The following is a 22,086-nucleotide window of genomic DNA, read 5'->3' on the forward strand; positions in this document are numbered from 1 at the left end:
TTCTGCCCAAAACCCAGACGTGGATCCACCTGATGTCCTCCACTACCTGTTCTCCAGGACCTAGGGGTTCTGCCCAACACCCAGACGTGGATCCACCTGATGTCCTCCACTACCTGTTCTCCAGGACCTGGGGGTTCTGCCCAACACCCAGACGTGGATCCACCTGATGTCCTCCACTACCTGTTCTCCAGGACCTAGGGGTTCTGCCCAACACCCAGACGTGGATCCACCTGATGTCCTCCACTACCTGTTCTCCAGGACCTAGGGGTTCTGCCCAACACCCAGACGTGGATCCACCTGATGTCATCCATTACCAACCACCCTCCAACTTTGCATTACATCATCTACAGCTACTGTTGTTGTCATTATCTGCTGAGAAAGTTTTCTTGCTCTATCATACTGGGCACATACTATGTGAGATACACAGATGTACTAAAAACTACTAGCACTGCAAACACTCAGAACAAAGAGAGCAGCAATGTCTGGACTTTTCTGTCTCCCTCTTCAAGTCCCCCTTCTGAGAACAAGTGACAGGCAGAATTCCACACTCCAGAATTCAGTATTTTAGTCTGATTGCCATGTGAGTGCACAAAAAAAATCTGTGAAAATAAATGAATGACACAATACCAAAAACGATCAAAGTTTATGTATTAAAATCTTATATTTTGCTAGGTTGGTTTTCACAGCTGTTTCACAAGGTGTTCATTACTGTAAGTTGTAAGGTATCCTTATATGTTCCACATTATTCATTGTTTTATCCTGGGACCTACAATAGATACATATATGAGCTATGCGAGATCAATTTGTTTCTATCATAATAGAGGACTAGTGAAATTATATTATTTCAGTGTAGATAAGGGAAGGTCAGGTTAAAATAAAACATGACAACCAGACAAGCCATTGTATGAATGAAATGGATTTGCATATGAATGGAGTGGAAATTAGCCGACTTCCTGGTCTGTAAGGTAAGTCACTTTAATGTGTCAACCGGAGTACACGGTTTCTTTGCCATTTACAAAACGGAGCAACGTTTAAGACATGGACTTCATGTTGAAATGTTAACAACGTACCAGAAAATAGTCTGAATTCATGTTTTCATTTTATTAGCTAAACAAAACTTGTTTAAACGGCAAAATTGTAGCGGAAATCAGCCTTGTTTGCATAGCTGTCACGTTCCTGACCTGTTTTCTGTTAGTTTTTGTATGTGTTAGTTGGTCAGGACGTGAGTTTGGGTGGGCAGTCTATGTTTTCTGTTTCTATGTTGGTTTAAAGGGTGACCTGATATGGCTCTCAATTAGAGGCAGGTGGTTTTCATTTCCTCTGATTGAGAGTCATATTAAGGTAGGTGTTTTCACACTGTTTGTTGTGGGTGGTTGTCTCCTGTGTCTGTGTCTGTAGGTTACGCCACACGGGACTGTTTTCGGTTTTGTTTGTTCGTTCGTTTTATGTAGTCAGTTTTCCTGTTATTGCGTTCTTCGTGTTTCATGTAAGTTCGTCGTCCAGGTCTGTCTACGTCGTTTATTGTTTTGTAGGTTGTTTAAAGTGTTGTCGTGTTTTTCCGTTTTGTAAATAAATATTATGTCAAATCGAAACGCTGCATTTTGGTTCAATCCCTGCTCCTCCTCTTCGGATGAAGAGGAGGAGGAAAGCCGTTACAATAGCGATGATGAAAAGAACGTCATTTAGGCTGTAATGATCTCCAAAATTCTAATCATTAGGTCATCACACCGTTGATATAGCAACGGACGCTAATAGTTTATCGAATCCCATTGTGACGTAGAGGGGGACACTATTTGACGCGACAGGCCCTTTATTACTGCTGATTGTTCTAGAACTCACCATTAGGTTTATTACTGCTGATGGTTCTAGAACTCACCATTGGGCCCTTAGGTTTATTACTGCTGATGGTTCTAGAACTCACCATTGGGCCCTTAGGTTTATTACTGCTGATTGTTCTAGAACTCACCATTGGGCCCTTAGGTTTATTACTGCTGATTGTTCTAGAACTCACCATTGGGCCCTTAGGTTTATTACTGCTGATGGTTCTAGAACTCACCATTGGGCCCTTAGGTTTATTACTGCTGATGGTTCTAGAACTCACCATTGGGCCCTTAGGTTTATTACTGCTGATGGTTCTAGAACTCACCATTGGGCCCTTAGGTTTATTACTGCTGATGGTTCTAGAACTCACCATTGTATTTCGTATCAAAAAGTGGGTTGGGCCTCTTTGTATGTAAGGAGAGTGCAGCATTAACTTGTGTTTATCTACAAACCACTCATGTAGAAACTTCCTATGTTACTATCATCATTAATTCAATTTAGACTAACAAAATGACCAAACCTGGTCTCAGGCTTGGATAACCCTGGAGGCTCCTTCGGTCTCAACAGAGTTGGGTAAAGCTGATTTTACTTGTTTTGCACCCTTCATGTGGAACAACTTCCAGAACTCTCTGAAATGAGATGTTCTTATCCACAGAGGGCCAGTGGTGGTTCTTATCCACAGAGGGCCAGTGTGGTGGTTCTTATCCACAGAGGGCCAGTGGTTCTTATCCACAGAGGGCCGGTGTGGTGGTTCTTATCCACAGAGGGCCAGTGGTTCTTATCCACAGAGGGCCGGTGTGGTGGTTCTTATCCACAGAGGGCCAGTGGTTCTTATCCACAGAGGGCCAGTGTGGTGGTTCTTATCCACAGAGGGCCAGTGTGGTGGTTCTTATCCACAGAGGGCCGGTGTGGTGGTTCTTATCCACAGAGGGCCAGTGTGGTGGTTCTTATCCACAGAGGGCTGGTGGTTCTTATCCACAGAGGGTCGGTGTGGTGGTTCTTATCCACAGAGGGCCGGTGCGGTTGCAGATTTTTGTTCTAACCAATCAGTAACAACTAATCAAGTCTTGATTGAAGTCTATGATTGGTTTATAAGTTGAATCGCGTGTGTACTGGTTGGCAAGAACGAAAGCCCGGTCTCAAATTGATCTCTGCGGATATGATTGGACACCCCTTGTTATGAGTGCTACTTCCATGATGAATAGTAATAAATAAATGATTTCAATAACTTGCTTATCATTCAAGATCACATTACAAAATGTCTGTTTTTAACAATTGGAAATTATTTAAAATGTATTATTTAATGGGTATATTCTGTACCTATTAAGCCCAGTCCGGACATTTCACATATTTTATTTATAAAACTAAACATGAACGATTCATCTTAAATTTTAGCTCCACTTTCTTTTAGGAACATTAGGGGTGTATACGTTAGAAATGTCTACATTTAGATTTGTGTGGGCTTAATGTACACTTAACCTATATTTTGGGTTCTGAGGGGGTGTGGTGTATGGCCAATATACCACGGCTCTGGGCTGTTCTTAAGCACGACGCAACGCTGAGTGCCTGGATACAGCCCTTAGCCGTTGTATATTGGCCATGTACCACAAACCCCCGAGTTGCCTTGTTGCCATTATAAACTGGTTACTAACATAATTTGAGCAGTAAAATGTATGTTTTGTCATACCCGTGGTATACCACGGCTTTCAGCAAATCAGCATTCAGGGCGCCAACCACCCAGTTTATAATCCCCAAGAAAGAATGGCTTGGCCTATATATCACTAATTTAAAAGTTTAAAAAAATGCAAGAACCAATCGCAGAATCCTTCAGTAAAGAACAACATTCATGTGTAGAACGTCAATAGAATGCCCCTTAAAAAACAACACAGTTTAACAACTGCAGAGTTTGTGCCCCTGTTTTTAAGACAATACTCACTGGTGTTAATCTGATCTTCTGTCTCCTCCTCCTCCTCCTCCTCTCCTTCTTCCTCCTCATCATCCTCTTTCACTCCTAAAACGTCTTCCTCCTCCTCTTTTATTGAGATAGCCTCCTCTTCCTCCTTCACTCCAAAAGGTTCTTTCTCTTCTTTCACTGTAACATCCTCCTCCTCTTCTTTCAATGTGATATCTTCCTCTTCCTCCTTTTTGATTCTGAAAGCTTCTACCTCCTCTTCTTCCACTATGACAGCCTCTATCCCCTCTTCCTCTTTCATTCCAAAGGGTTCTTTCTCTTCTTTCACTGTAACATCCTTCTCCTCTTCTTTCAATGTGATATCTTCCTCTTCCTCATTTTTGATTCTGAAAGCTTCTACCTCCTCCTCTTCCACTATGACAGCCTCTATCCCCTCTTCTGGTCCAAAATGTTCTTTCTCTTCTTTCACTGTAACGTTCTCTTCTTCTTTCACTGTAACACCCTCCTCCTCTTCCTCCTTTTTAATTATGAAATGTTCTTTCTCTCCTTTCACTGTAACAACCTCATCTTCTTCTTTCACGACAATGTTCAGCCCCAGAGCTTCGGTCTCCGTGCAACAGACCACCTCTTCTTTAGCAGGGGAGGAGTAGCTTATTGAGCTCATGGTCGGGGATATTAGCTAGCTAGTTAGCATTAGCGACTATCCTAGTGCTAGGCTCAGTATCAATCTTAACAGGTTTGCAAATGTATTAAGCAAATTGGGTTAAACTTAACCAGTAGATAAGTAAACAGACGTGTGTTTAAAACACTAAAATTAGCGTATGTTCACAAAAATGGCCTAAAACCGTCAATGTTTCGGTTTAATGTTGGATAGCAAGCTACTGAGGTGGTTGAAAGAATAGCTTTGTTGACCGCTGTGAGGCAGGCAAGAAGACATAAGTACGTCCGGGTCACAGATTTTTGGATTCCTTTAGGATAAGAGTCCCATCCTGTTTACTTTGAAAATTAATAATTTGGGCGAAAATGATGTAAAATGTGCACAATTGTGGATATATTTTGTACTATCTGTCATGAAAAGACTAATCAGTGTTGAGTTCGAGACCGACTCAAGACCAAGACCGGAGGGGGGGCGAGTGGTCCGAGACCGAGTCGAGACCAGAAAAATGTGAGTCCAATTCAGGACCATGATTGTAATTTTGTAAAATCGCCACCATAATAAGGAGTTCAAAATGTCCAGTGTTTCTGTGTTCATATTTCAGAAGAACGTGAATTCTTTCGATGTTCAGAATGTTGAAAAAAAAGGCAAATAGAGCCGCTCTACAAATTATTACTAACCGAAACACAGTGGCGAACAATGATGGCATTTTCCGCTGTCAGAGAAAGGCTAAGGATTTATAAAATACAATTAAAAATAATAATTATATTATTATTTTCAATGATGTTCTGATTCTTCCGTTTTTTGTTAGAAAGGAAATGGTTAACACTGAAGAGAAAAAATATCCAATCAGGATTTTTCTTTGGTGGTCTCTGGGGAGATAAATCTAGCTAGCTAAGTCAGCCATTGGCTAAGGCCTGTGGATCCCAAACTTTTTATAGTCCCGTACCCTTTCAAACATTCAACCTCCAGCTGCGTACCCCCTCTAGCACCAGGGTCAGCGCACTATCAAATGTTGTATTTTACCATCATTGTAAGCCTGCCACACACACACTATATGATACATTTATTAAACATAAGAGTGAGTGTGAGTTTTTATTTCAACCCGGCTCGTGGGAAGTGACAAAGAGCAGGACCAGGGCACAAATAATAATATAATAATAATCAATAATTTTGCTCTTTATTTAACCATCTTACATATAAAACCTTATTTGTTCATCTAAAATGGTGAATAACTCACCACGGGTCAATGAGAAGGGTGTGCTTGAAAGGATGCACATAACTCTGCAATGTTGGGTTGTATTGAAGAGAGTCTCAGTCTTAAATAATTTTAAATAAAATGTTATTAGTCACATGCGCCAAATACTTACAGTGAAATTCTTATTTACGAGCCCCTAACCAACAATTCAGTTTAAAAAAAATATTGATAAGAATAAGAGATAAAAGTAACAAGTAATTAAAGAGCAGCAGTAAAATAACAATAGTGAGACCATATACAGGGGGATACCGGTCCAGAGTCAGTGTGCTGTGGCACCGGTTAGTTGAGGTAGTATGTACATGTAGGTAGAGTTATTAAAGTGACTATGCATAGATGACAACAGAGAGTAGCAGTGGTGTAAAGAGGGGGGGGGGGGGGGGGGGGGGGGGGGGGGGTGCAATGCCAATAGTCTGGGTAGCCATTTGACTAGATATTCAGGAGTCTTATGGCTTGGGGGTAGAAGCTGTTTAGAAGCCTCTTGGACCTAGACTCGGCACTCAGGTACCGCTTGCCGTGCGGTAGCAGAGAGAACAGTCTATGACTAGGGTGGCTGGAGTCTTTGACAATTTTTAGGGCCTTTCTCTGACATCACCTGGTATAGAGGTCCTGGATGGCAGGAAGCTTGGCCCCAGTCATGTACTGTACTTGCGGTCAGAGGCCGAGCAGTTGCCATACCAGGCAGTGATGCAACCAGTCAGGATGCTCTCGATGGTGCAGCTGTAGAACCTTTTGAAGATCTGAGGACCCATGCCAAATCTTTTCAGTCTCCTGAGGGAGAATAGGTTTTGTCGTGCCCTCTTCACAACTGTCTTGGTTTGCTTGAACCATGTTAGTTTGTTGGTGATGTGAACACCAAGGAACTTGAAGCTCTCAACCTGCTCCACTGCAGCACTGTCAATGAGAATGGGGGCGTGCTCGGTCTTCTTTTCCTGTAGTCCACAATCATCTCCTTTGTCTTGATCACGTTGAGGGAGAGGTTGTTGTCCTGGCACCACACGGCCAGGACTCTGACCTCCTCCCTATGGGCTGTCTCGTCGTTATCGGTGATCAGGCCTACCACTGTTTTGTCGCCTGCAAACTTAATGATGGTCTTGGAGTTGTGCCTGGCCGTGCAGTCATGAGTGAACAGGGAGTACAGGAGGGGACTGAGCATGCACCCCTGAGAAGCTTCTGTGTTGAGGATCAGCGTGGTGGATGTGTTGTTACCTACCCTTACCACCTGGGGGCGGCCCGTCAGGAAGTCCAGGATCCAGTTGCAGAGGGAGGTGTTTAGTCCCAGGGTCCTTAGCTTAGTGATGAGCTTTGAGGGCACTATGGTGTTGAACACTGAGCTGTAGTCAATGAATAGCATTCTCACATAGGTGTTCCTTTAGTCCAGGTGGGAAAGGGCAGTGTGGAGTGCAATAGAGATTGCATCATCTGTGGATTTTTTTATTAATTTTTATTTCACCTTTATTTAACCAGGTAGGCCAGTTGAGAACAAGTTCTCATTTACAACTGCGACCTGGCCAAGATAAAGCAAAGTGCGACAAAAAACAACAACACAGAGTTACACGTGGGATAAACAAAAGTACAGTCAATAACACAATAGAAAAATCTATATACAGTGTGTGCAAATGGAGTAAGGAGGTAAGGCAATAAATAGGCCATAGTAGCGAAGTAATTACAATTTAGCAGATTAACACTGGAGTGATAGATGAGCAGATGATGATGTGCAAGTAGAGATACTGGTGTGCAAAAGAGCAAAAAAAGTAAATAAAAACAATATGGGGATGAGGTAGGTAGATTGGATGGGCTATTTACAGATGGGGTGTGTACAGCTGCAGCGATCGGTGAGCTGCTCAGATAGCTGATGCTTAAAGTTAGTGAGGGAGATATAAGTCTCCAACTTCAGCGATTTTTGCAATTCATTTCAGTCATTGGCAGCAGAGAACTGTAAGGAAAGGCGGCCAAAGTAGGTGTTGGCTTTGAGGATGACCAGTGAGATATACCTGCTGGAGCGCGTGCTACGGGTGGGTGTTGCTATGGTGACCAGTGAAATGAGATAAGGCAGAGCTTTACCTAGCAAAGACTTGGAGATGACCTGGAGCCAGTGGGTCTGGCGACGAATATGTAGCGAGGGCCAGCCGACGAGAGCATACAGGTCGCAATGGTGGGTGGTATATGGGGCTTTGGTGACAAAACGGATGGCACTGTGATAGACTGCATCCAGTTTGCTGAGTAGAGTGTTGGAGGCTATTTTGTAAATGACATCGCCGAAGTCGAGGATCGGTAGGCTAGTCAGTTTTACCAGGGTATGTTTGGCAGCGTGAGTGAAGGAGGCTTTGTTGCGAAATAGATTACATTTTTGATTGTAGATGCTTAATATGAGTTTGGAAGGAGAGTTTACAGTCTAGCCAGACCTAGGTATTTCTAGTTGTCCACATATTCTAAGTCACAACTGTCCAGAGTAGTGATGCTAGTCGGGCGGGCGGGTGCGGGGAGTGATCGGTTGAAGGGTATGCATTTAGTTTGACTAGCGTTTAAGAGCAGTTGGAGGCCACGGAAGGAGTGTTGTATGGCATTGAAGCTTGTTTGGAGGTTTGTTAACACAGTGTCCAAAGAAGGGCCAGATGTATACAGAATAGTGTCGGATCTTTTGGGGCGGTATGCAAATTAGAGTGGATCTAGGGTTTCTGGGATGAGGTTTCTGGGATCATGTGAGCCATGACCAGCCTTTCAAAGCACTTCATGGCTACAGGCGTGAGTGCTATGGGTCAGTAGTCATTTAGGCAGGTTACCTTTGTGTTCTTGGGCACAGGCACTACGGTGGTCTGCTTAAAACATGTTAGTATTACAGATTTGGAAGTGGGGGAGGTTGTAAATGTCAGTGAAGACACTTGCCAGTTGGTCAGCGCATGCTCGCAGTACACGTCCTGGTAATCCGTCTGGCCCTGCGGCTTTGTGAATGTTGACCTGTTTAAAGGTCTTACATTGACTGCGGAGAGCGTGATCACACAGTCTTCCAGAACAGCTGGTGCTCTCATGCATATTTCAATGTTATTTGCCTCGAAGCGAGCATAGAAGTAGTTTAGCTCATCCGGTAGGCTTGTGTCACTGGGCAGCTCATGGCTGTGCTTCCCTTTGTAGTCTGTAATAGTTTGCATGCCCTGCCACATCCGACGAGCATCAGAGCCAGTGTAGTACGATTCGATCTTAATCCTGTATTGGCTCTTTGCCTGTTTGATGTTTTGTCGGAGGGCATAGCGGGATTTCTTATAAGCTTCCGGGTTAGAGTCCCGCTCCTTGAAGCGGCAGCTCTAGCCTTTAGCTCAGTGCGGATGCTGCCTGTAATCCATGGCTTCTGGTTGGGGTATGTACGTATGGTCACTGTGGGGGCGACGTCATCGATGCACTTATTGATGAAGCCAATGACTGGTGGTGTACTCCTCAATGCCATGGGAGGAATCCCGGAACATATTCCAGTCTGTGCTAGCAAAACAGTCCTGTAGCTTAGCATCTGCTTCATCTGACCACTTTTTTATTGATCTAGTCACTGGTGCTTCCTGCTTTAATTTTTGCTTGTAAGCAGGAATCAGGAGGATATAATTATGGTCAGATTTGCCAAATGGAGGGTGAGGGAGAGCTTTGTATGCATCTCTGTGTGTAGAGTATAGGTGGTCCAGAGTTCTTTTTCCTCTGGTTGCACATTTAACATGCTGATAGAAATTTGGTAAAACGGATGTAAGTTTCCCTGCACACACAGTCTGTGCCTGTATTTAGTTTTCATGCTAGTGAGGGTCGAGAAACACTCTCACATAGGTACGTGGTTGCAAAGGGCATCAGTGTCTTAACAGCGCGATTTGCCAAGGCAGGATACTCTGAGCGCAGCCCAATCCAGAAATCTGGCAGTGGCTTTTGATTAAATTCAATTTTCACCGAACCGCTTGTTGCAATTTCGATGAGGCTCTCTTGTTCAGATATCGGTAAGTGGACTGGAGGCAGGACATGAAAGGGATAACGAATCCAGTTGTTTGTGTCATCCGTTTCGGGAAAGTACCTGCGTAATTGCGCACCAAACTCACTCAGGTGCTTCACTATATCACATTTGACATTGTCCGTAAGCTTGAGTTCATTTGCAGACAAAAAAAACATACAATGATGGAAAGACCTGTGTGTTGTCCTTGTTAATGCAGACAGAGAAGAGCTCCAACTTCTTAATCATAGCCTAAATTTTGTCCCGCACATTGAATATAGTTGCGGAGAGTCCCTGTAATCCTAGATTCAGATCATTCAGGCGAGAAAAAACATCACCCAGATTGGCTTGTCGTGTGAGAAACTCGTCATCATGCAAGCGGTCAGACAAGTGAAAATGATGGTCAGTAAAGAAAACTTTAAGCTCGTCTCTCAATTTTAAAAAAAAAGGTCTATACTTTCCCCCTTGATAACCAGCGCACTTCTGTATGTTGTAAAAGCGTTACATTGTCGCTGCCCATATCATTGTATAGTGCAGAAAATACACGAGAGTTCAGGGGCCTTGCTTTAACAAAGTTAACCATTTTCACTGTAGTGTCCAAAACATCTTTCAAGCTGTCAGGCATTCCCTTGGCAGCAAGAGCCTCTCGATGGATGCTGCAGTGTACCCAGGTGGCGTCGGGAGCAACTGCTCGCACGCGCGTTACCACTCCACTATCTCTTCCTGTCATAGCTTTTGCGCCATCAGTACAGATACCAACACATCTTGACCACCAAAGTCCATTTGATGTTACAAAGCTGTCCAGTGCTTTAAAAATATCCTCTCCTGTTGTCCTGGTTTCCAGTGGTTTGCAGAAGAGGATGTCTTCTTTAATTGAACCCCCATAAACGTAACGGACATATACCAGGAGCTGTGCCAGACCCGCCACGTCTGTTGACTCATCCACCTGTAACGCATAGAATTTACTGTCTGTAATTGTTTCATAACATCTCCTGCCGTGTCACTGATGCGTCGTGAAACAGTGTTGTTTGATGAAGACATTGTCTGTATATTTTTTGGGGGGCCATTTTCCTCCAGCATTGTCCCAGCCATATCCGCGGCAACAGGAAGAATTAAGTCCTCCACTATAGTATGGGGCTTGCCTGTCCTAGCCACTCGGTAGCTCACCATATAAGCCGCTTCTAGCCCCTTCTTATTAATGATATCTGTTGCTTTTATACATGTCTTACTACGCGAAAGTCGTCTTAATTCTCGCTCAAAAAAATCCTGTGGCTTATTTTTCAAACTGGGATGTTTTGTTTCTAAATGTCTGCGCAAGAGTGAAGGTTTCATCGAGTTGTGAGATAGTACTTTTGCTCATATAACACACTGTGGCTGAGGAAAGGCACTACTCCCAATATAAGTAAACCCCAAATCAATGTAGTTATTATCATATTTGCGCCTCTATGATGGTCCAACGTCCCTGTCTGTTGGTCGGTGCTTTCCCGGGTAAGGGGGCAGTCGCTCTTCGGCTGCATCAGATTCACAACTGTCAGTGTCCGTGCTAGCTGTGCTAACAACAAATGTAGAATTACTGATGCTAGCATTGGATGTGCTCGTGGAAGCAGAACAACTTGTGTGTTCGTCAGGTGCAGGTACTGCTGGTAGTAGCAGTTTGGGAATACCTGGGCTAGGCCATCAGATGCTTGATAGAAAGCATCTGCCATTCAATAGTATTAGGGCAACATTTGGGAGGGACAGTGGAATCAACCAATCACATTGACTTGTAATGGGAGGGACAGTGGAATCAACCGATCACATTGACTTGTAATGGGCGGGACAGTGGAATCAACCGATCACATTGACTTGTAATGGGCGGGACAGTGGAATCAACCAATCACATTGACTTGTAATGGGAGGGACAGTGGAATCAACCAATCACATTGACTTGTAATGGGAGGGACAGTGGAATCAACCAATCACATTGACTTGTAATGGGAGGGACAGTGGAATCAACCAACCACATTGACTTGTAATGGGAGGGAGCGTTTTTACTAAAAACATATGTAAACTGCCTTCTCGAGGCTACTAGACATCTCTTTGAAAATAACTTCAGTGTGTGAAACGTTGTTGCATTTAAACTTTAGGTCACTGGTTATTTTTGTGTGCTGAGAGTGAAGTGTTTTTTTGCAATGGGAAGTAATAGTTTTATTGTACATTTCTATTGGGAAATGCTGAGGCTAATGGTTGTGTTTCTGTATTCTTCTGATTGGGAAATGCTAAGGCTAATGGTTGTGTTTCTGTATTCTTCTGATTGGGAAATGCTTAGGCTAATGGTTGTGTTTCTGTATTCTTCTGATTGGGAAATGCTAAGGCTAATGGTTGTGTTTCTGTATTCTTCTGATTGGGAAATGCTGAGGCTAATGGTTGTGTTTCTGTATTCTTCTGATTGGGAAATGCTGAGGCTAATGGTTGTGTTTCTGTATTCTTCTGATTGGGAAATGCTGAGGCTAATGGTTGTGTTTCTGTATTCTTCTGATTGGGAAATGCTAAGGCTAATGGTTGTGTTTCTGTATTCTTCTGATTGGGAAATGCTAAGGCTAATGGTTGTGTTTCTGTATTCTTCTGATTGGGAAATGCTAAGGCTAATGGTTGTGTTTCTGTATTCTTCTGATTGGGAAATGCTAAGGCTAATGGTTGTGTTTCTGTATTCTTCTGATTGGGAAATGCTAAGGCTAATGGTTGTGTTTCTGTATTCTTCTGATTGGGAAATGCTGAGGCTAATGGTTGTGTTTCTGTATTCTTCTGATTGGGAAATGCTAAGGCTAATGGTTGTGTTTCTGTATTCTTCTGATTGGGAAATGCTGAGGCTAATGGTTGTGTTTCTGTATTCTTCTGATTGGGAAATGCTAAGGCTAATGGCTGTGTTTCTGTATTCTTCTGATTGGGAAATGCTGAGGCTAATGGTTGTGTTTCTGTATTCTTCTGATTGGGAAATGCTGAGGCTAATGGTTGTGTTTCTGTATTCTTCTGATTGGGAAATGCTGAGGCTAATGGTTGTGTTTCTGTATTCTTCTGATTGGGAAATGCTAAGGCTAATGGTTGTGTTTCTGTATTCTTCTGATTGGGAAATGCTTAGGCTAATGGTTGTGTTTCTGTATTCTTCTGATTGGGAAATGCTGAGGCTAATGGTTGTGTTTCTGTATTCTTCTGATTGGGAAATGCTGAGGCTAATGGTTGTGTTTCTGTATTCTTCTGATTGGGAAATGCTGAGGCTAATGGTTGTGTTTCTGTATTCTTCTGATTGGGAAATGCTAAGGCTAATGGTTGTGTTTCTGTATTCTTCTGATTGGGAAATGCTAAGGCTAATGGTTGTGTTTCTGTATTCTTCTGATTGGGAAATGCTAAGGCTAATGGTTGTGTTTCTGTATTCTTCTGATTGGGAAATGCTGAGGCTAATGGTTGTGTTTCTGTATTCTTCTGATTGGGAAATGCTGAGGCTAATGGTTGTGTTTCTGTATTCTTCTGATTGGGAAATGCTGAGGCTAATGGTTGTGTTTCTGTATTCTTCTGATTGGGAAATGCTAAGGCTAATGGCTGTGTTTCTGTATTCTTCTGATTGGGAAATGCTGAGGCTAATGGTTGTGTTTCTGTATTCTTCTGATTGGGAAATGCTGAGGCTAATGGTTGTGTTTCTGTATTCTTCTGATTGGGAAATGCTAAGGCTAATGGTTGTGTTTCTGTATTCTTCTGATTGGGAAATGCTTAGGCTAATGGTTGTGTTTCTGTATTCTTCTGATTGGGAAATGCTAAGGCTAATGGTTGTGTTTCTGTATTCGTATGATTGGGAAATGCTGAGGCTAATGGTTGTGTTTCTGTATTCTTCTGATTGGGAAATGCTGAGGCTAATGGTTGTGTTTCTGTATTCTTCTGATTGGGAAATGCTGAGGCTAATGGTTGTGTTTCTGTATTCTTCTGATTGGGAAATGCTGAGGCTAATGGTTGTGTTTCTGTATTCTTCTGATTGGGAAATGCTAAGGCTAATGGTTGTGTTTCTGTATTCTTCTGATTGGGAAATGCTAAGGCTAATGGTTGTGTTTCTGTATTCTTCTGATTGGGAAATGCTGAGGCTAATGGTTGTGTTTCTGTATTCTTCTGATTGGGAAATGCTGAGGCTAATGGTTGTGTTTCTGTATTCTTCTGATTGGGAAATGCTGAGGCTAATGGTTGTGTTTCTGTATTCTTCTGATTGGGAAATGCTAAGGCTAATGGTTGTGTTTCTGTATTCTTCTGATTGGGAAATGCTGAGGCTAATGGTTGTGTTTCTGTATTCTTCTGATTGGGAAATGCTAAGGCTAATGGTTGTGTTTCTGTATTCTTCTGATTGGGAAATGCTAAGGCTAATGGTTGTGTTTCTGTATTCTTCTGATTGGGAAATGCTGAGGCTAATGGTTGTGTTTCTGTATTCTTATGATTGGGACCTACTGGCTTATTATGTCAGAGTGAATAGACTCCTTATCCTTTAACATCATGCTGTGTGTGACTGCTGTCTTTCCATCAGGGGTGTAGTGGTGATTTAACATCATGTTGTGTGTGACTGCTGTCTTCCCATCGGCCCTATGCAGTGGTGTAGTGGTGCTTTAACACCATGCTGTGTGACTGCTGTCTTCCCTGTAGTGGTGATGTAACACCATGCTGTGTGTGACTGCTGTCTTCCCTACAGTGGTGTAGTGGTGCCTGAAGAAGTGTGTCCTGTGTGTGACTGCTGTCTTCCCATCGGCCCTATGCAGTGGTGTAGTGGTGATTTAAACACCATGTTGTGTGTGACTGCTATCTTCCCATCAGTCCTATGCAGTGGTGTAGTGGTGCTTTAACACCATGCTGTGTGACTGCTGTCTTCCCTGTAGTGGTGTAGTGGTGATTTAACACCATGCTGTGTGTGACTGCTGTCTTCCCATCAGTCCTATGCAGTGGTGTAGTGGTGATTTAACACCATGCTGTGTGTGACTGCTGTCTTCCCATCGGCCCTATGCAGTGGTGTAGTGGTGATTTAAACACCATGTTGTGTGTGACTGCTGTCTTCCCATCAGCCCTATCCAGTGGTGTAGTGGTGATTTAAACACCATGTTGTGTGTGACTGCTGTCTTCCCATCAGCCCTATGCAGTGGTGTAGTGGTGATTTAACACCATGCTGTGTGACTGCTGTCTTCCCTGTAGTGGTGATGTAACACCATGCTGTGTGTGACTGCTGTCTTCCCTACAGTGGTGTAGTGGTGATGTAACATCATGCTGTGTGTGACTGCTGTCTTCCCTACAGGGGTGTAGTGGTGATGTAACATCATGCTGTGTGTGACTGCTGTCTTCCCTACAGTGGTGTAGTGGTGATGTAACACCATGCTGTGTGTGACTGCTGTCTTCCCTTCAGGGGTGTAGTGGTGCCTGAAGAAGTGTGTCCTGTGTTAAGGAAAGGGACCACGTGGGAACAATCCTATGTTTTCCTACAGATTTACTATACAATTTTCCCCCCCAAAAATAAATTGAAATTGACCAAAGTATTTGGTCTCCACAGAACCTTTGTTTTTGATTCAGAACTTTATATAGAACTTTATATATTCATTTAAATCAGAAAATAAACAGATATTTTGACAAAATTATTGACACTCTAGATTTAATATTTGGTAGCACAGCCTAACTGCAATCAAGCGCTTCCTACAACCATCGATGAGCTTCCTGCACCTCTGTACTGGCAGTTTGGCCCACTCCTCTTCCTGCACCTCTGTACTGGCAGTTTGGCCCACTCATCTTCCTGCACCTCGGTACTGGCAGTTTGGCTCCTCCTCTTCCTGCACCTCGGTACTGGCAGTTTGGCTCCTCCTCTTCCGGCACCTCTGTACTGGCAGTTTGGCTCCTCCTCTTCCTGCACCTCTGTACTGGCAGTTTGGCTCCTCCTCTTCCTGCACCTCTGTACTGGCAGTTTGGCTCCTCCTCTTCCTGCACCTCGGTACTGGCAGTTTGGCTCCTCCTCTTCCGGCACCTCTGTACTGGCAGTTTGGCCCACTCCTCTTCCTGCACCTCTGTACTGGCAGTTTGGCTCCTCCTCTTCCGGCACCTCTGTACTGGCAGTTTGGCTCCTCCTCTTCCTGCACCTCTGTACTGGCAGTTTGGCTCCTCCTCTTCCTGCACCTCGGTACTGGCAGTTTGGCTCCTCCTCTTCCGGCACCTCTGTACTGGCAGTTTGGCTCCTCCTCTTCCTGCACCTCTGTACTGGCAGTTTGGCTCCTCCTCTTCCTGCACCTCTGTACTGGCAGTTTGGCTCCTCCTCTTCCTGCACCTCGGTACTGGCAGTTTGGCTCCTCCTCTTCCGGCACCTCTGTACTGGCAGTTTGGCCCACTCCTCTTCCTGCACCTCTGTACTGGCAGTTTGGCTCCTCCTCTTCCGGCACCTCTGTACTGGCAGTTTGGCTCCTCCTCTTCCTGCACCTCTGTACTGGCAGTTTGGCTCCTCCTCTTGTGACAACTGCTCCAGTTCTCCCAGATTTTAAGTGTGCCTTCTACCAACTGCTGTTTTCAGATCTCTCCACAAGTTTTCAATGTGATTTAGATCTGGACTCACTGCTGGCCACTTCAGAACAGTCCAGCGTTTTGTCTTGAACCCTTCCTGGGTGCTTTTTGAAGTGTGTTTGGGGTCGTTGTCCTGCTGGAAGACCCACGACCTTTGACGGAGTAAAGGCCGTAAAAGAAACTCCAAAACATCACTGAACCTCCTCTGTGTTTGACTGTATTTTCTGTAAACACAGAGATGGTATGCTTTACCAAAAAGCTCTAATTTGCTCTCATCTGTCCACAGGACATTCTCACAGGTATATAAAATCGAGCACACAGCTATGCAATCTCCATAGACAAACATGGGCGGCAGAATGGCCTTCCTGAAGAGCTCAGTGAGTTTCAACGTGACACCGTCATACGATGCCACCTTTCCAACAAGTCAGTTCGTCAAATTTCTGCCCTACTAGAGCTGCCCCAGTCAACTATAAGTACTGTTATTGTGAAGTGGAAAAGTCTAAGAGCAAAAACGGCTCAGCTACGAAGTGGTAGGCCACACAAGCTCACAGAACGGGACCGCCGAGTGCTGAATCGCGTAGTCCTTAAAAATCCTCTGTCCTCGGTTGCAACACTCACTACCGAGTTCCAAACTGCCTCTGGAAGCAACATCAGCACAATAACTATTCGTCGTGAGCTTCATGAAATGGGTTTTCATGGCCGAGCAGTGTCGTGGAAATTCTAATCAAGTTAGAGAGCATTTGTAATTTCTTCAAACAATCCATCTTTGATATCGATTAACTATTTCAATAATGGAGCTGGTCAACGTCCCACAGTGAGGCAAAGTTTATCACTACGACAAAGATAAACTGTGAAACCCAAGTCTAGTTTAATGTACATAATATAACTATTACATCACAGCTGAAGAGGAGCTCAGACAACATATCAAGGAGCTGTGTTTGTTCTACTCCATCCACAGCGACTGATGGACAAGACTCTGTCCAGGACTCTATATTTAATGTTCCACTCCATCCACAGCGACTGATGGAGAAGAATGTCCAGGACTCTATATTTAATGTTCCACTCCATCCACAGCGACTGGTGGACAAGACTTTGTCCAGGACTCTATATTTAAATGTTCCACTCCATCCACAGAGACTGATGGAGAAGACTCTGTCCAGGACTCTATATTTAAATGTTCCACTCCATCCACAGAGAACGTATACATAAAAACTGAGGTACTCTGTATTCAATTCAAGTATTGAAATTGTAAAAAAAAAAAAAAAAAAAACATACAAAGATATTTTTATTAGGTTTTATTGAAGTTGTCATTAACAAAAACACATTCTCACTCAAGAACATAAAGAACATAGCTTCTTCTTTATCTCGTGTTTTTTCAGGCCCCCTGATTGGCTGAAACTCTTTCCACAATGGGAGCATTTGAAAGGCTTCTCTCCTGTGTGCATTCTCTTATGTCTTTTCAGTTTTGCTGATTGGGAAAAACTCTTTCCACAATGGGAGCATTGGTAGGGCATTTCTCCCGTGTGCATTCTCTCATGTCTTTTCAGGCTCACTAGATGGGTAAAACTCTTTCCACAATGTGAGCATTGGAAAGGCTTTTCTCCTGTGTGTGTCCTCTCATGCTCCTTCATGTTTGCAGACGACCTAAAACTCATTTCACAATGGGAACAGTGATAAGGCTTCTCTCCAGAGTGTACTCTCTCATGCCTTTTCAGGGACCTTAACTGGGTAAAACTCTTGCCACACTGAGAACATTGGTAAGGCTTTTCTCCTGTGTGTATTCTCTCATGCCTTTTCAGGTTAGTTAACACGGTAAAACTCTTTCCACACTGGGAACATTGGAACGGCTTTTCTCCTGTGTGTGTCCTCTCATGCTCTTTTAGATTCCGTAACTTAGTAAAACTCTTTCCACACTGGGAGCAGTGGTGTCGTCTCGCTGGTTTGGACGTCTCTGGGTCTGGTTCCACTGAAGGACTCTTCCTGCTGTCAGAGTGAGTGTCTGGTCTTGCTCCTGCTAAAGACAAAAAATAGTATTTCATTAACTACTAATCAGAGACCAGAATGAAACCAGCACATGATAAAACTGTCTACCTATGAGGTTTAATCCAGAAATGTATCCTCATTTAAAGAAAAACTTGGTGGCTGCTATAACAATAATAATAATGTAGAGCTTCAAATCTAATCTGCTTTCATGGAATGTCATGTTCACAGGCTGAGCAGAGCTCTATAGTAATAGATAATGTCGTGTTTACAGGCTGAGCAGAGCTCTATAGTAATAGATAATGTCATGTTTACAGGCTGAGCAGAGCTCTATAGTAATAGATAATGTCGTGTTTACAGGCTGAGCAGAGCTCTATAGTAATAGATAATGTCATGTTTACAGGCTGAGCAGAGCTCTATAGTAATAGATAATGTCATGTTCATAGGCTGAGCAGAGCTCTATAGTAATAGATAATGTAATGTCTTCAGGCTCATCAGAGCTCTATAATAATAGATCATGTCATGGTTATAGGCTGAGCACTATAATAATAGATAATGTCATGTTTTATGGCTGAGCAGAGCTCTATAACAATAGATAATGTCATGGCTACAGGCTGAGCAGAGCTATATAATAATAGATAATGTCATGTTTTTAGGCTGAGCACTATAATAATAGATAATGTCATGTTTTTAGGCTGAGCAGAGCTCTATAATAATAGATAATGTCATGTTTATAGGCTGAACAGAGCTCTATAATAATAGATAATGTCATGTTTATAGGCTGAGCAGAGCTCTATAATAATAGATCATGTCATGTCTTTAGGCTGAGCAGAGCTCTATAATAATAGATCATGTCATGTCTTTAGGCTGAGCAGAACTCTATAATAATAGATAATGTCATGTTTTAAGGCTGAGCACTATAATAATAGATAATGTCATGTTTTATGGCTGAGCAGAGCTCTATAACAATAGATAATGTCATGGCTACAGGCTGAGCAAAGCTATATAATAATAGATAATGTCATGTTTTAAGGCTGAGCACTATAATAATAGATCATGTCATGTTTATAGGCTGAGCAGAGCTCTATAATAATAGATAATGTCAAGGTTACAGGTTGAACAGAGCTCTATAATAATAGATAATGTCATATTTTTAGGCTGAGCAGAGCTCTATAATAATAGATAATGTCAAGGTTACAGGCTGAACAGAGCTCTATAATAATATATTATGTCATATTTTTAGGCTGAGCAGAGCTCTATAATAATAGATAATGTCATGTTTATAGGCTGAACAGAGCTCTATAATAATAGATAATGTCATGTTTTAAGGCTGAGCAGAGCTCGATAATAATAGATAGTCATGTTTATAGGCTGAGCAGAGCTATATAGTAATAGATAATGTCATGTCTACAGGCTGAGCACTATAGTAATAGATAATGTCATGTTTACAGGCTGAGCAGAGCTCTATAATAATGGATAATGTCATGGTTACAGGCTGAGCAGAGCTCTATAATAATAGATAATGTCATGTTTACAGGCTGAGCAGAGCTCTATAATAATAGATGATGAGGACTACAGTATTTTGATCAATGTCATAGGATGCATTGTTAACGGCCCTCTGTTTGATGGTGTTCCCTATCTGACAGTGTAGCTGTAACCATTTCCACAGTACAGAACAACACATTCAAGTATATAACTTCAGTAAAACAATACTTTAACAGCTGCATAGTCTTTACTTCTGTTTTTGAGACGGTACTCACTGGTGTTAATTACATCTCCGATCTCTTCTTTTTCCTCCTCCTCCCCCTCCTCCTTCACTCCAAAGACGGCATCCTCCTCTTTCACTCTGAAAATATCTTCTTCTTTCACCGTGACAGTCAATTCCTCCTCTTTCACTCCCAAAGCGGCACCGTCTTGTTTCTCTTCCTCCACAGTAACATCCACCTCCTCTTTTACTATGAAAGCTTCTTCCTCTAGTTTAACTGTAACAGCTTCACCCTCTTCTTCCTCTTTCACTGCAACAGCTTCACCCTCTACGTCTTGTTTAACTGTAACAGCTTCACCCTCTACGTCTTGTTTCACTGTAACAGCTTCACCCTCTACTTCTTGTTTAACGGTGACAGCCTCCTCTTCCTCTTTCACCGGGGCTTCTTTCTCCGTCCAGCAGCTCTCCTCTTCTTTAGCAGGTGGGGAGTAGCTTGGTGAGCTCATGGTCGAGGATGTTAGCGAGGTAACGTTAGCTAGCTATCATTCATTAGCTTCTAGGCTACTGCTAATTTAACCACCCATCTAGATGGCTAACAAAAACATAAATATAGAAATTAAGGGTAACTAGATACGACATAAATGTGTTTTAAACTAACTGAAACTAACTGAAACGATTTAATGTATCGCTTTTATGCAGGCTGCCGAGGTGGTTGAATCAGTAGCCATGTTGTTGAAGAAGCGTCCCGTCCGGTCCCGTCCACTAGATTATACGTCACATTAGCGACATCTCATTAAAGGCGGATATCACCATCCGCTAACTGGAGTTGGTTACGCAGTTGAAGAAAATGTTTATTTGAATTGTATTCATTAAATAATATTTTAAATAAAGACATACAAAGGAAACTGTGTTGAATGATTAGTTCAGAATTTTCACGAGTGATAATTTAAAATATACTTTAAGGCAATTTCTTATAGATTCATTTTTTAATTTTTTAACTCAGATAAAAATAGCAAAGGCATCACATTTTCATACACCTTTAGCTTGATGACCACTGCACAAATGAAGCAATTGAAACAACTTAAAATTAAGAGTTCTCAAGGTATATATATATATATATATATATATATATATCAAATCCAATACATTTTGCAAAATCCAAATCATATATCATATCAAATTAATTTGCAAAATCAAATTCAAGAGATTTGAATGTTAGAATCAACAAAATGCTAATTCTATTCAGCTGTTTTTTCATTTTACATTTTGAAAATATCATTGACAACATTGAAGGGTTTATACTCAAACTATTGGCTAAAGGTTGCTTCCTAAATTCTAAGACACTTCATGGAACGCCAAATACAGGTTTAGTTCCATACACCTTCCATTGATAAGATGAGAGGCTGTTGTTGCTCCAATTCCCTGTCCTAATTAGTGTCGCGGTGTCAATCTTACCCACAACCCTCAATGCTATTCTCATAGAGATAGATAGAGGACTCTAGTGGCGAAAAGTCTGTTTTAGCATGGGCTATTCTCATAGAGATAGATAGAGGACTCTAGTGGCGAAAAGTCTGTTTTAGCATGGGCTATTCTCATAGTCTGTTTTAGCATGGACTATTCTCATAGAGATAGATAGAGGACTCTAGTGGCCAAAATGTCTGTTTTAGCATGGGCTATTCTCATAGTCTGTTTTAGCATGGGCTATTCTCATAGAGATAGTCTGTTTTAGCATGGGCAGCACCATTGTCATTGAGGACTTTCACCATTTTGAAGTAGTCAACTGGATGGGACTTCCTATTGGTTAAGGAAGGATCACATGATTCCATCCAGGTCATCAAGAGGGTTAAGCCAATTAATTATACTTACTTACTGCCAGTGTACCTGTTCAAACCCTCTAGGGGGCAGTATGCACCCTTTCAGTTTGTTTACCAACTCATAGAAGTAGTGGAAGACCAACTAATTCAAAACGGAGATGGCCTCCATGGCTCTGGCCATATGCTCTCACAGACGCCTTTATGAGACAGATACAATGATGCCCTGTCTATCTATACGGAACAAAAATATAAATGCAATATGCAACAATTTCAACTATTTTACTTAGTTACAGTTCAGATAAGGAACTTAGTCAGTTGAAATACATTTATTAGGGCCTAATCTATGGGCATGGGTGCAACCATGGGTGGACAGGGAGGCCCAGCCAGGCCCAGCCAATCGGAATGAGTTTTTCCCCACAAAAGGGCTTTATTACAGACAGAAATAC

At 42.5% G+C, this 22,086-nt stretch overlaps 1 protein-coding gene across 1 annotated transcript; it reads right to left on the reverse strand.

Moving 5' to 3' along the window:
• Positions 1 to 504: 504 nt before the first annotated feature.
• On the reverse strand, positions 505 to 20,578 carry LOC120036259 (protein Ycf2-like). Its single transcript, XM_038982739.1, has 3 exons — positions 19,882 to 20,578; positions 18,056 to 18,155; positions 505 to 517 (listed from the first exon to the last, which is right to left on the reverse strand). Exons 1-3 carry the CDS (start codon positions 20,330 to 20,332, stop codon positions 505 to 507), a joined length of 564 nt encoding a protein of 187 aa, XP_038838667.1. The 5' UTR covers positions 20,333 to 20,578.
• Between the last annotated feature and the right edge of the window lie 1,508 nt (positions 20,579 to 22,086).

The sequence above is a fragment of the Salvelinus namaycush genome, unplaced genomic scaffold (genome assembly GCF_016432855.1).
Source record: "Salvelinus namaycush isolate Seneca unplaced genomic scaffold, SaNama_1.0 Scaffold127, whole genome shotgun sequence".
NCBI lineage: Eukaryota > Metazoa > Chordata > Actinopteri > Salmoniformes > Salmonidae > Salvelinus > Salvelinus namaycush.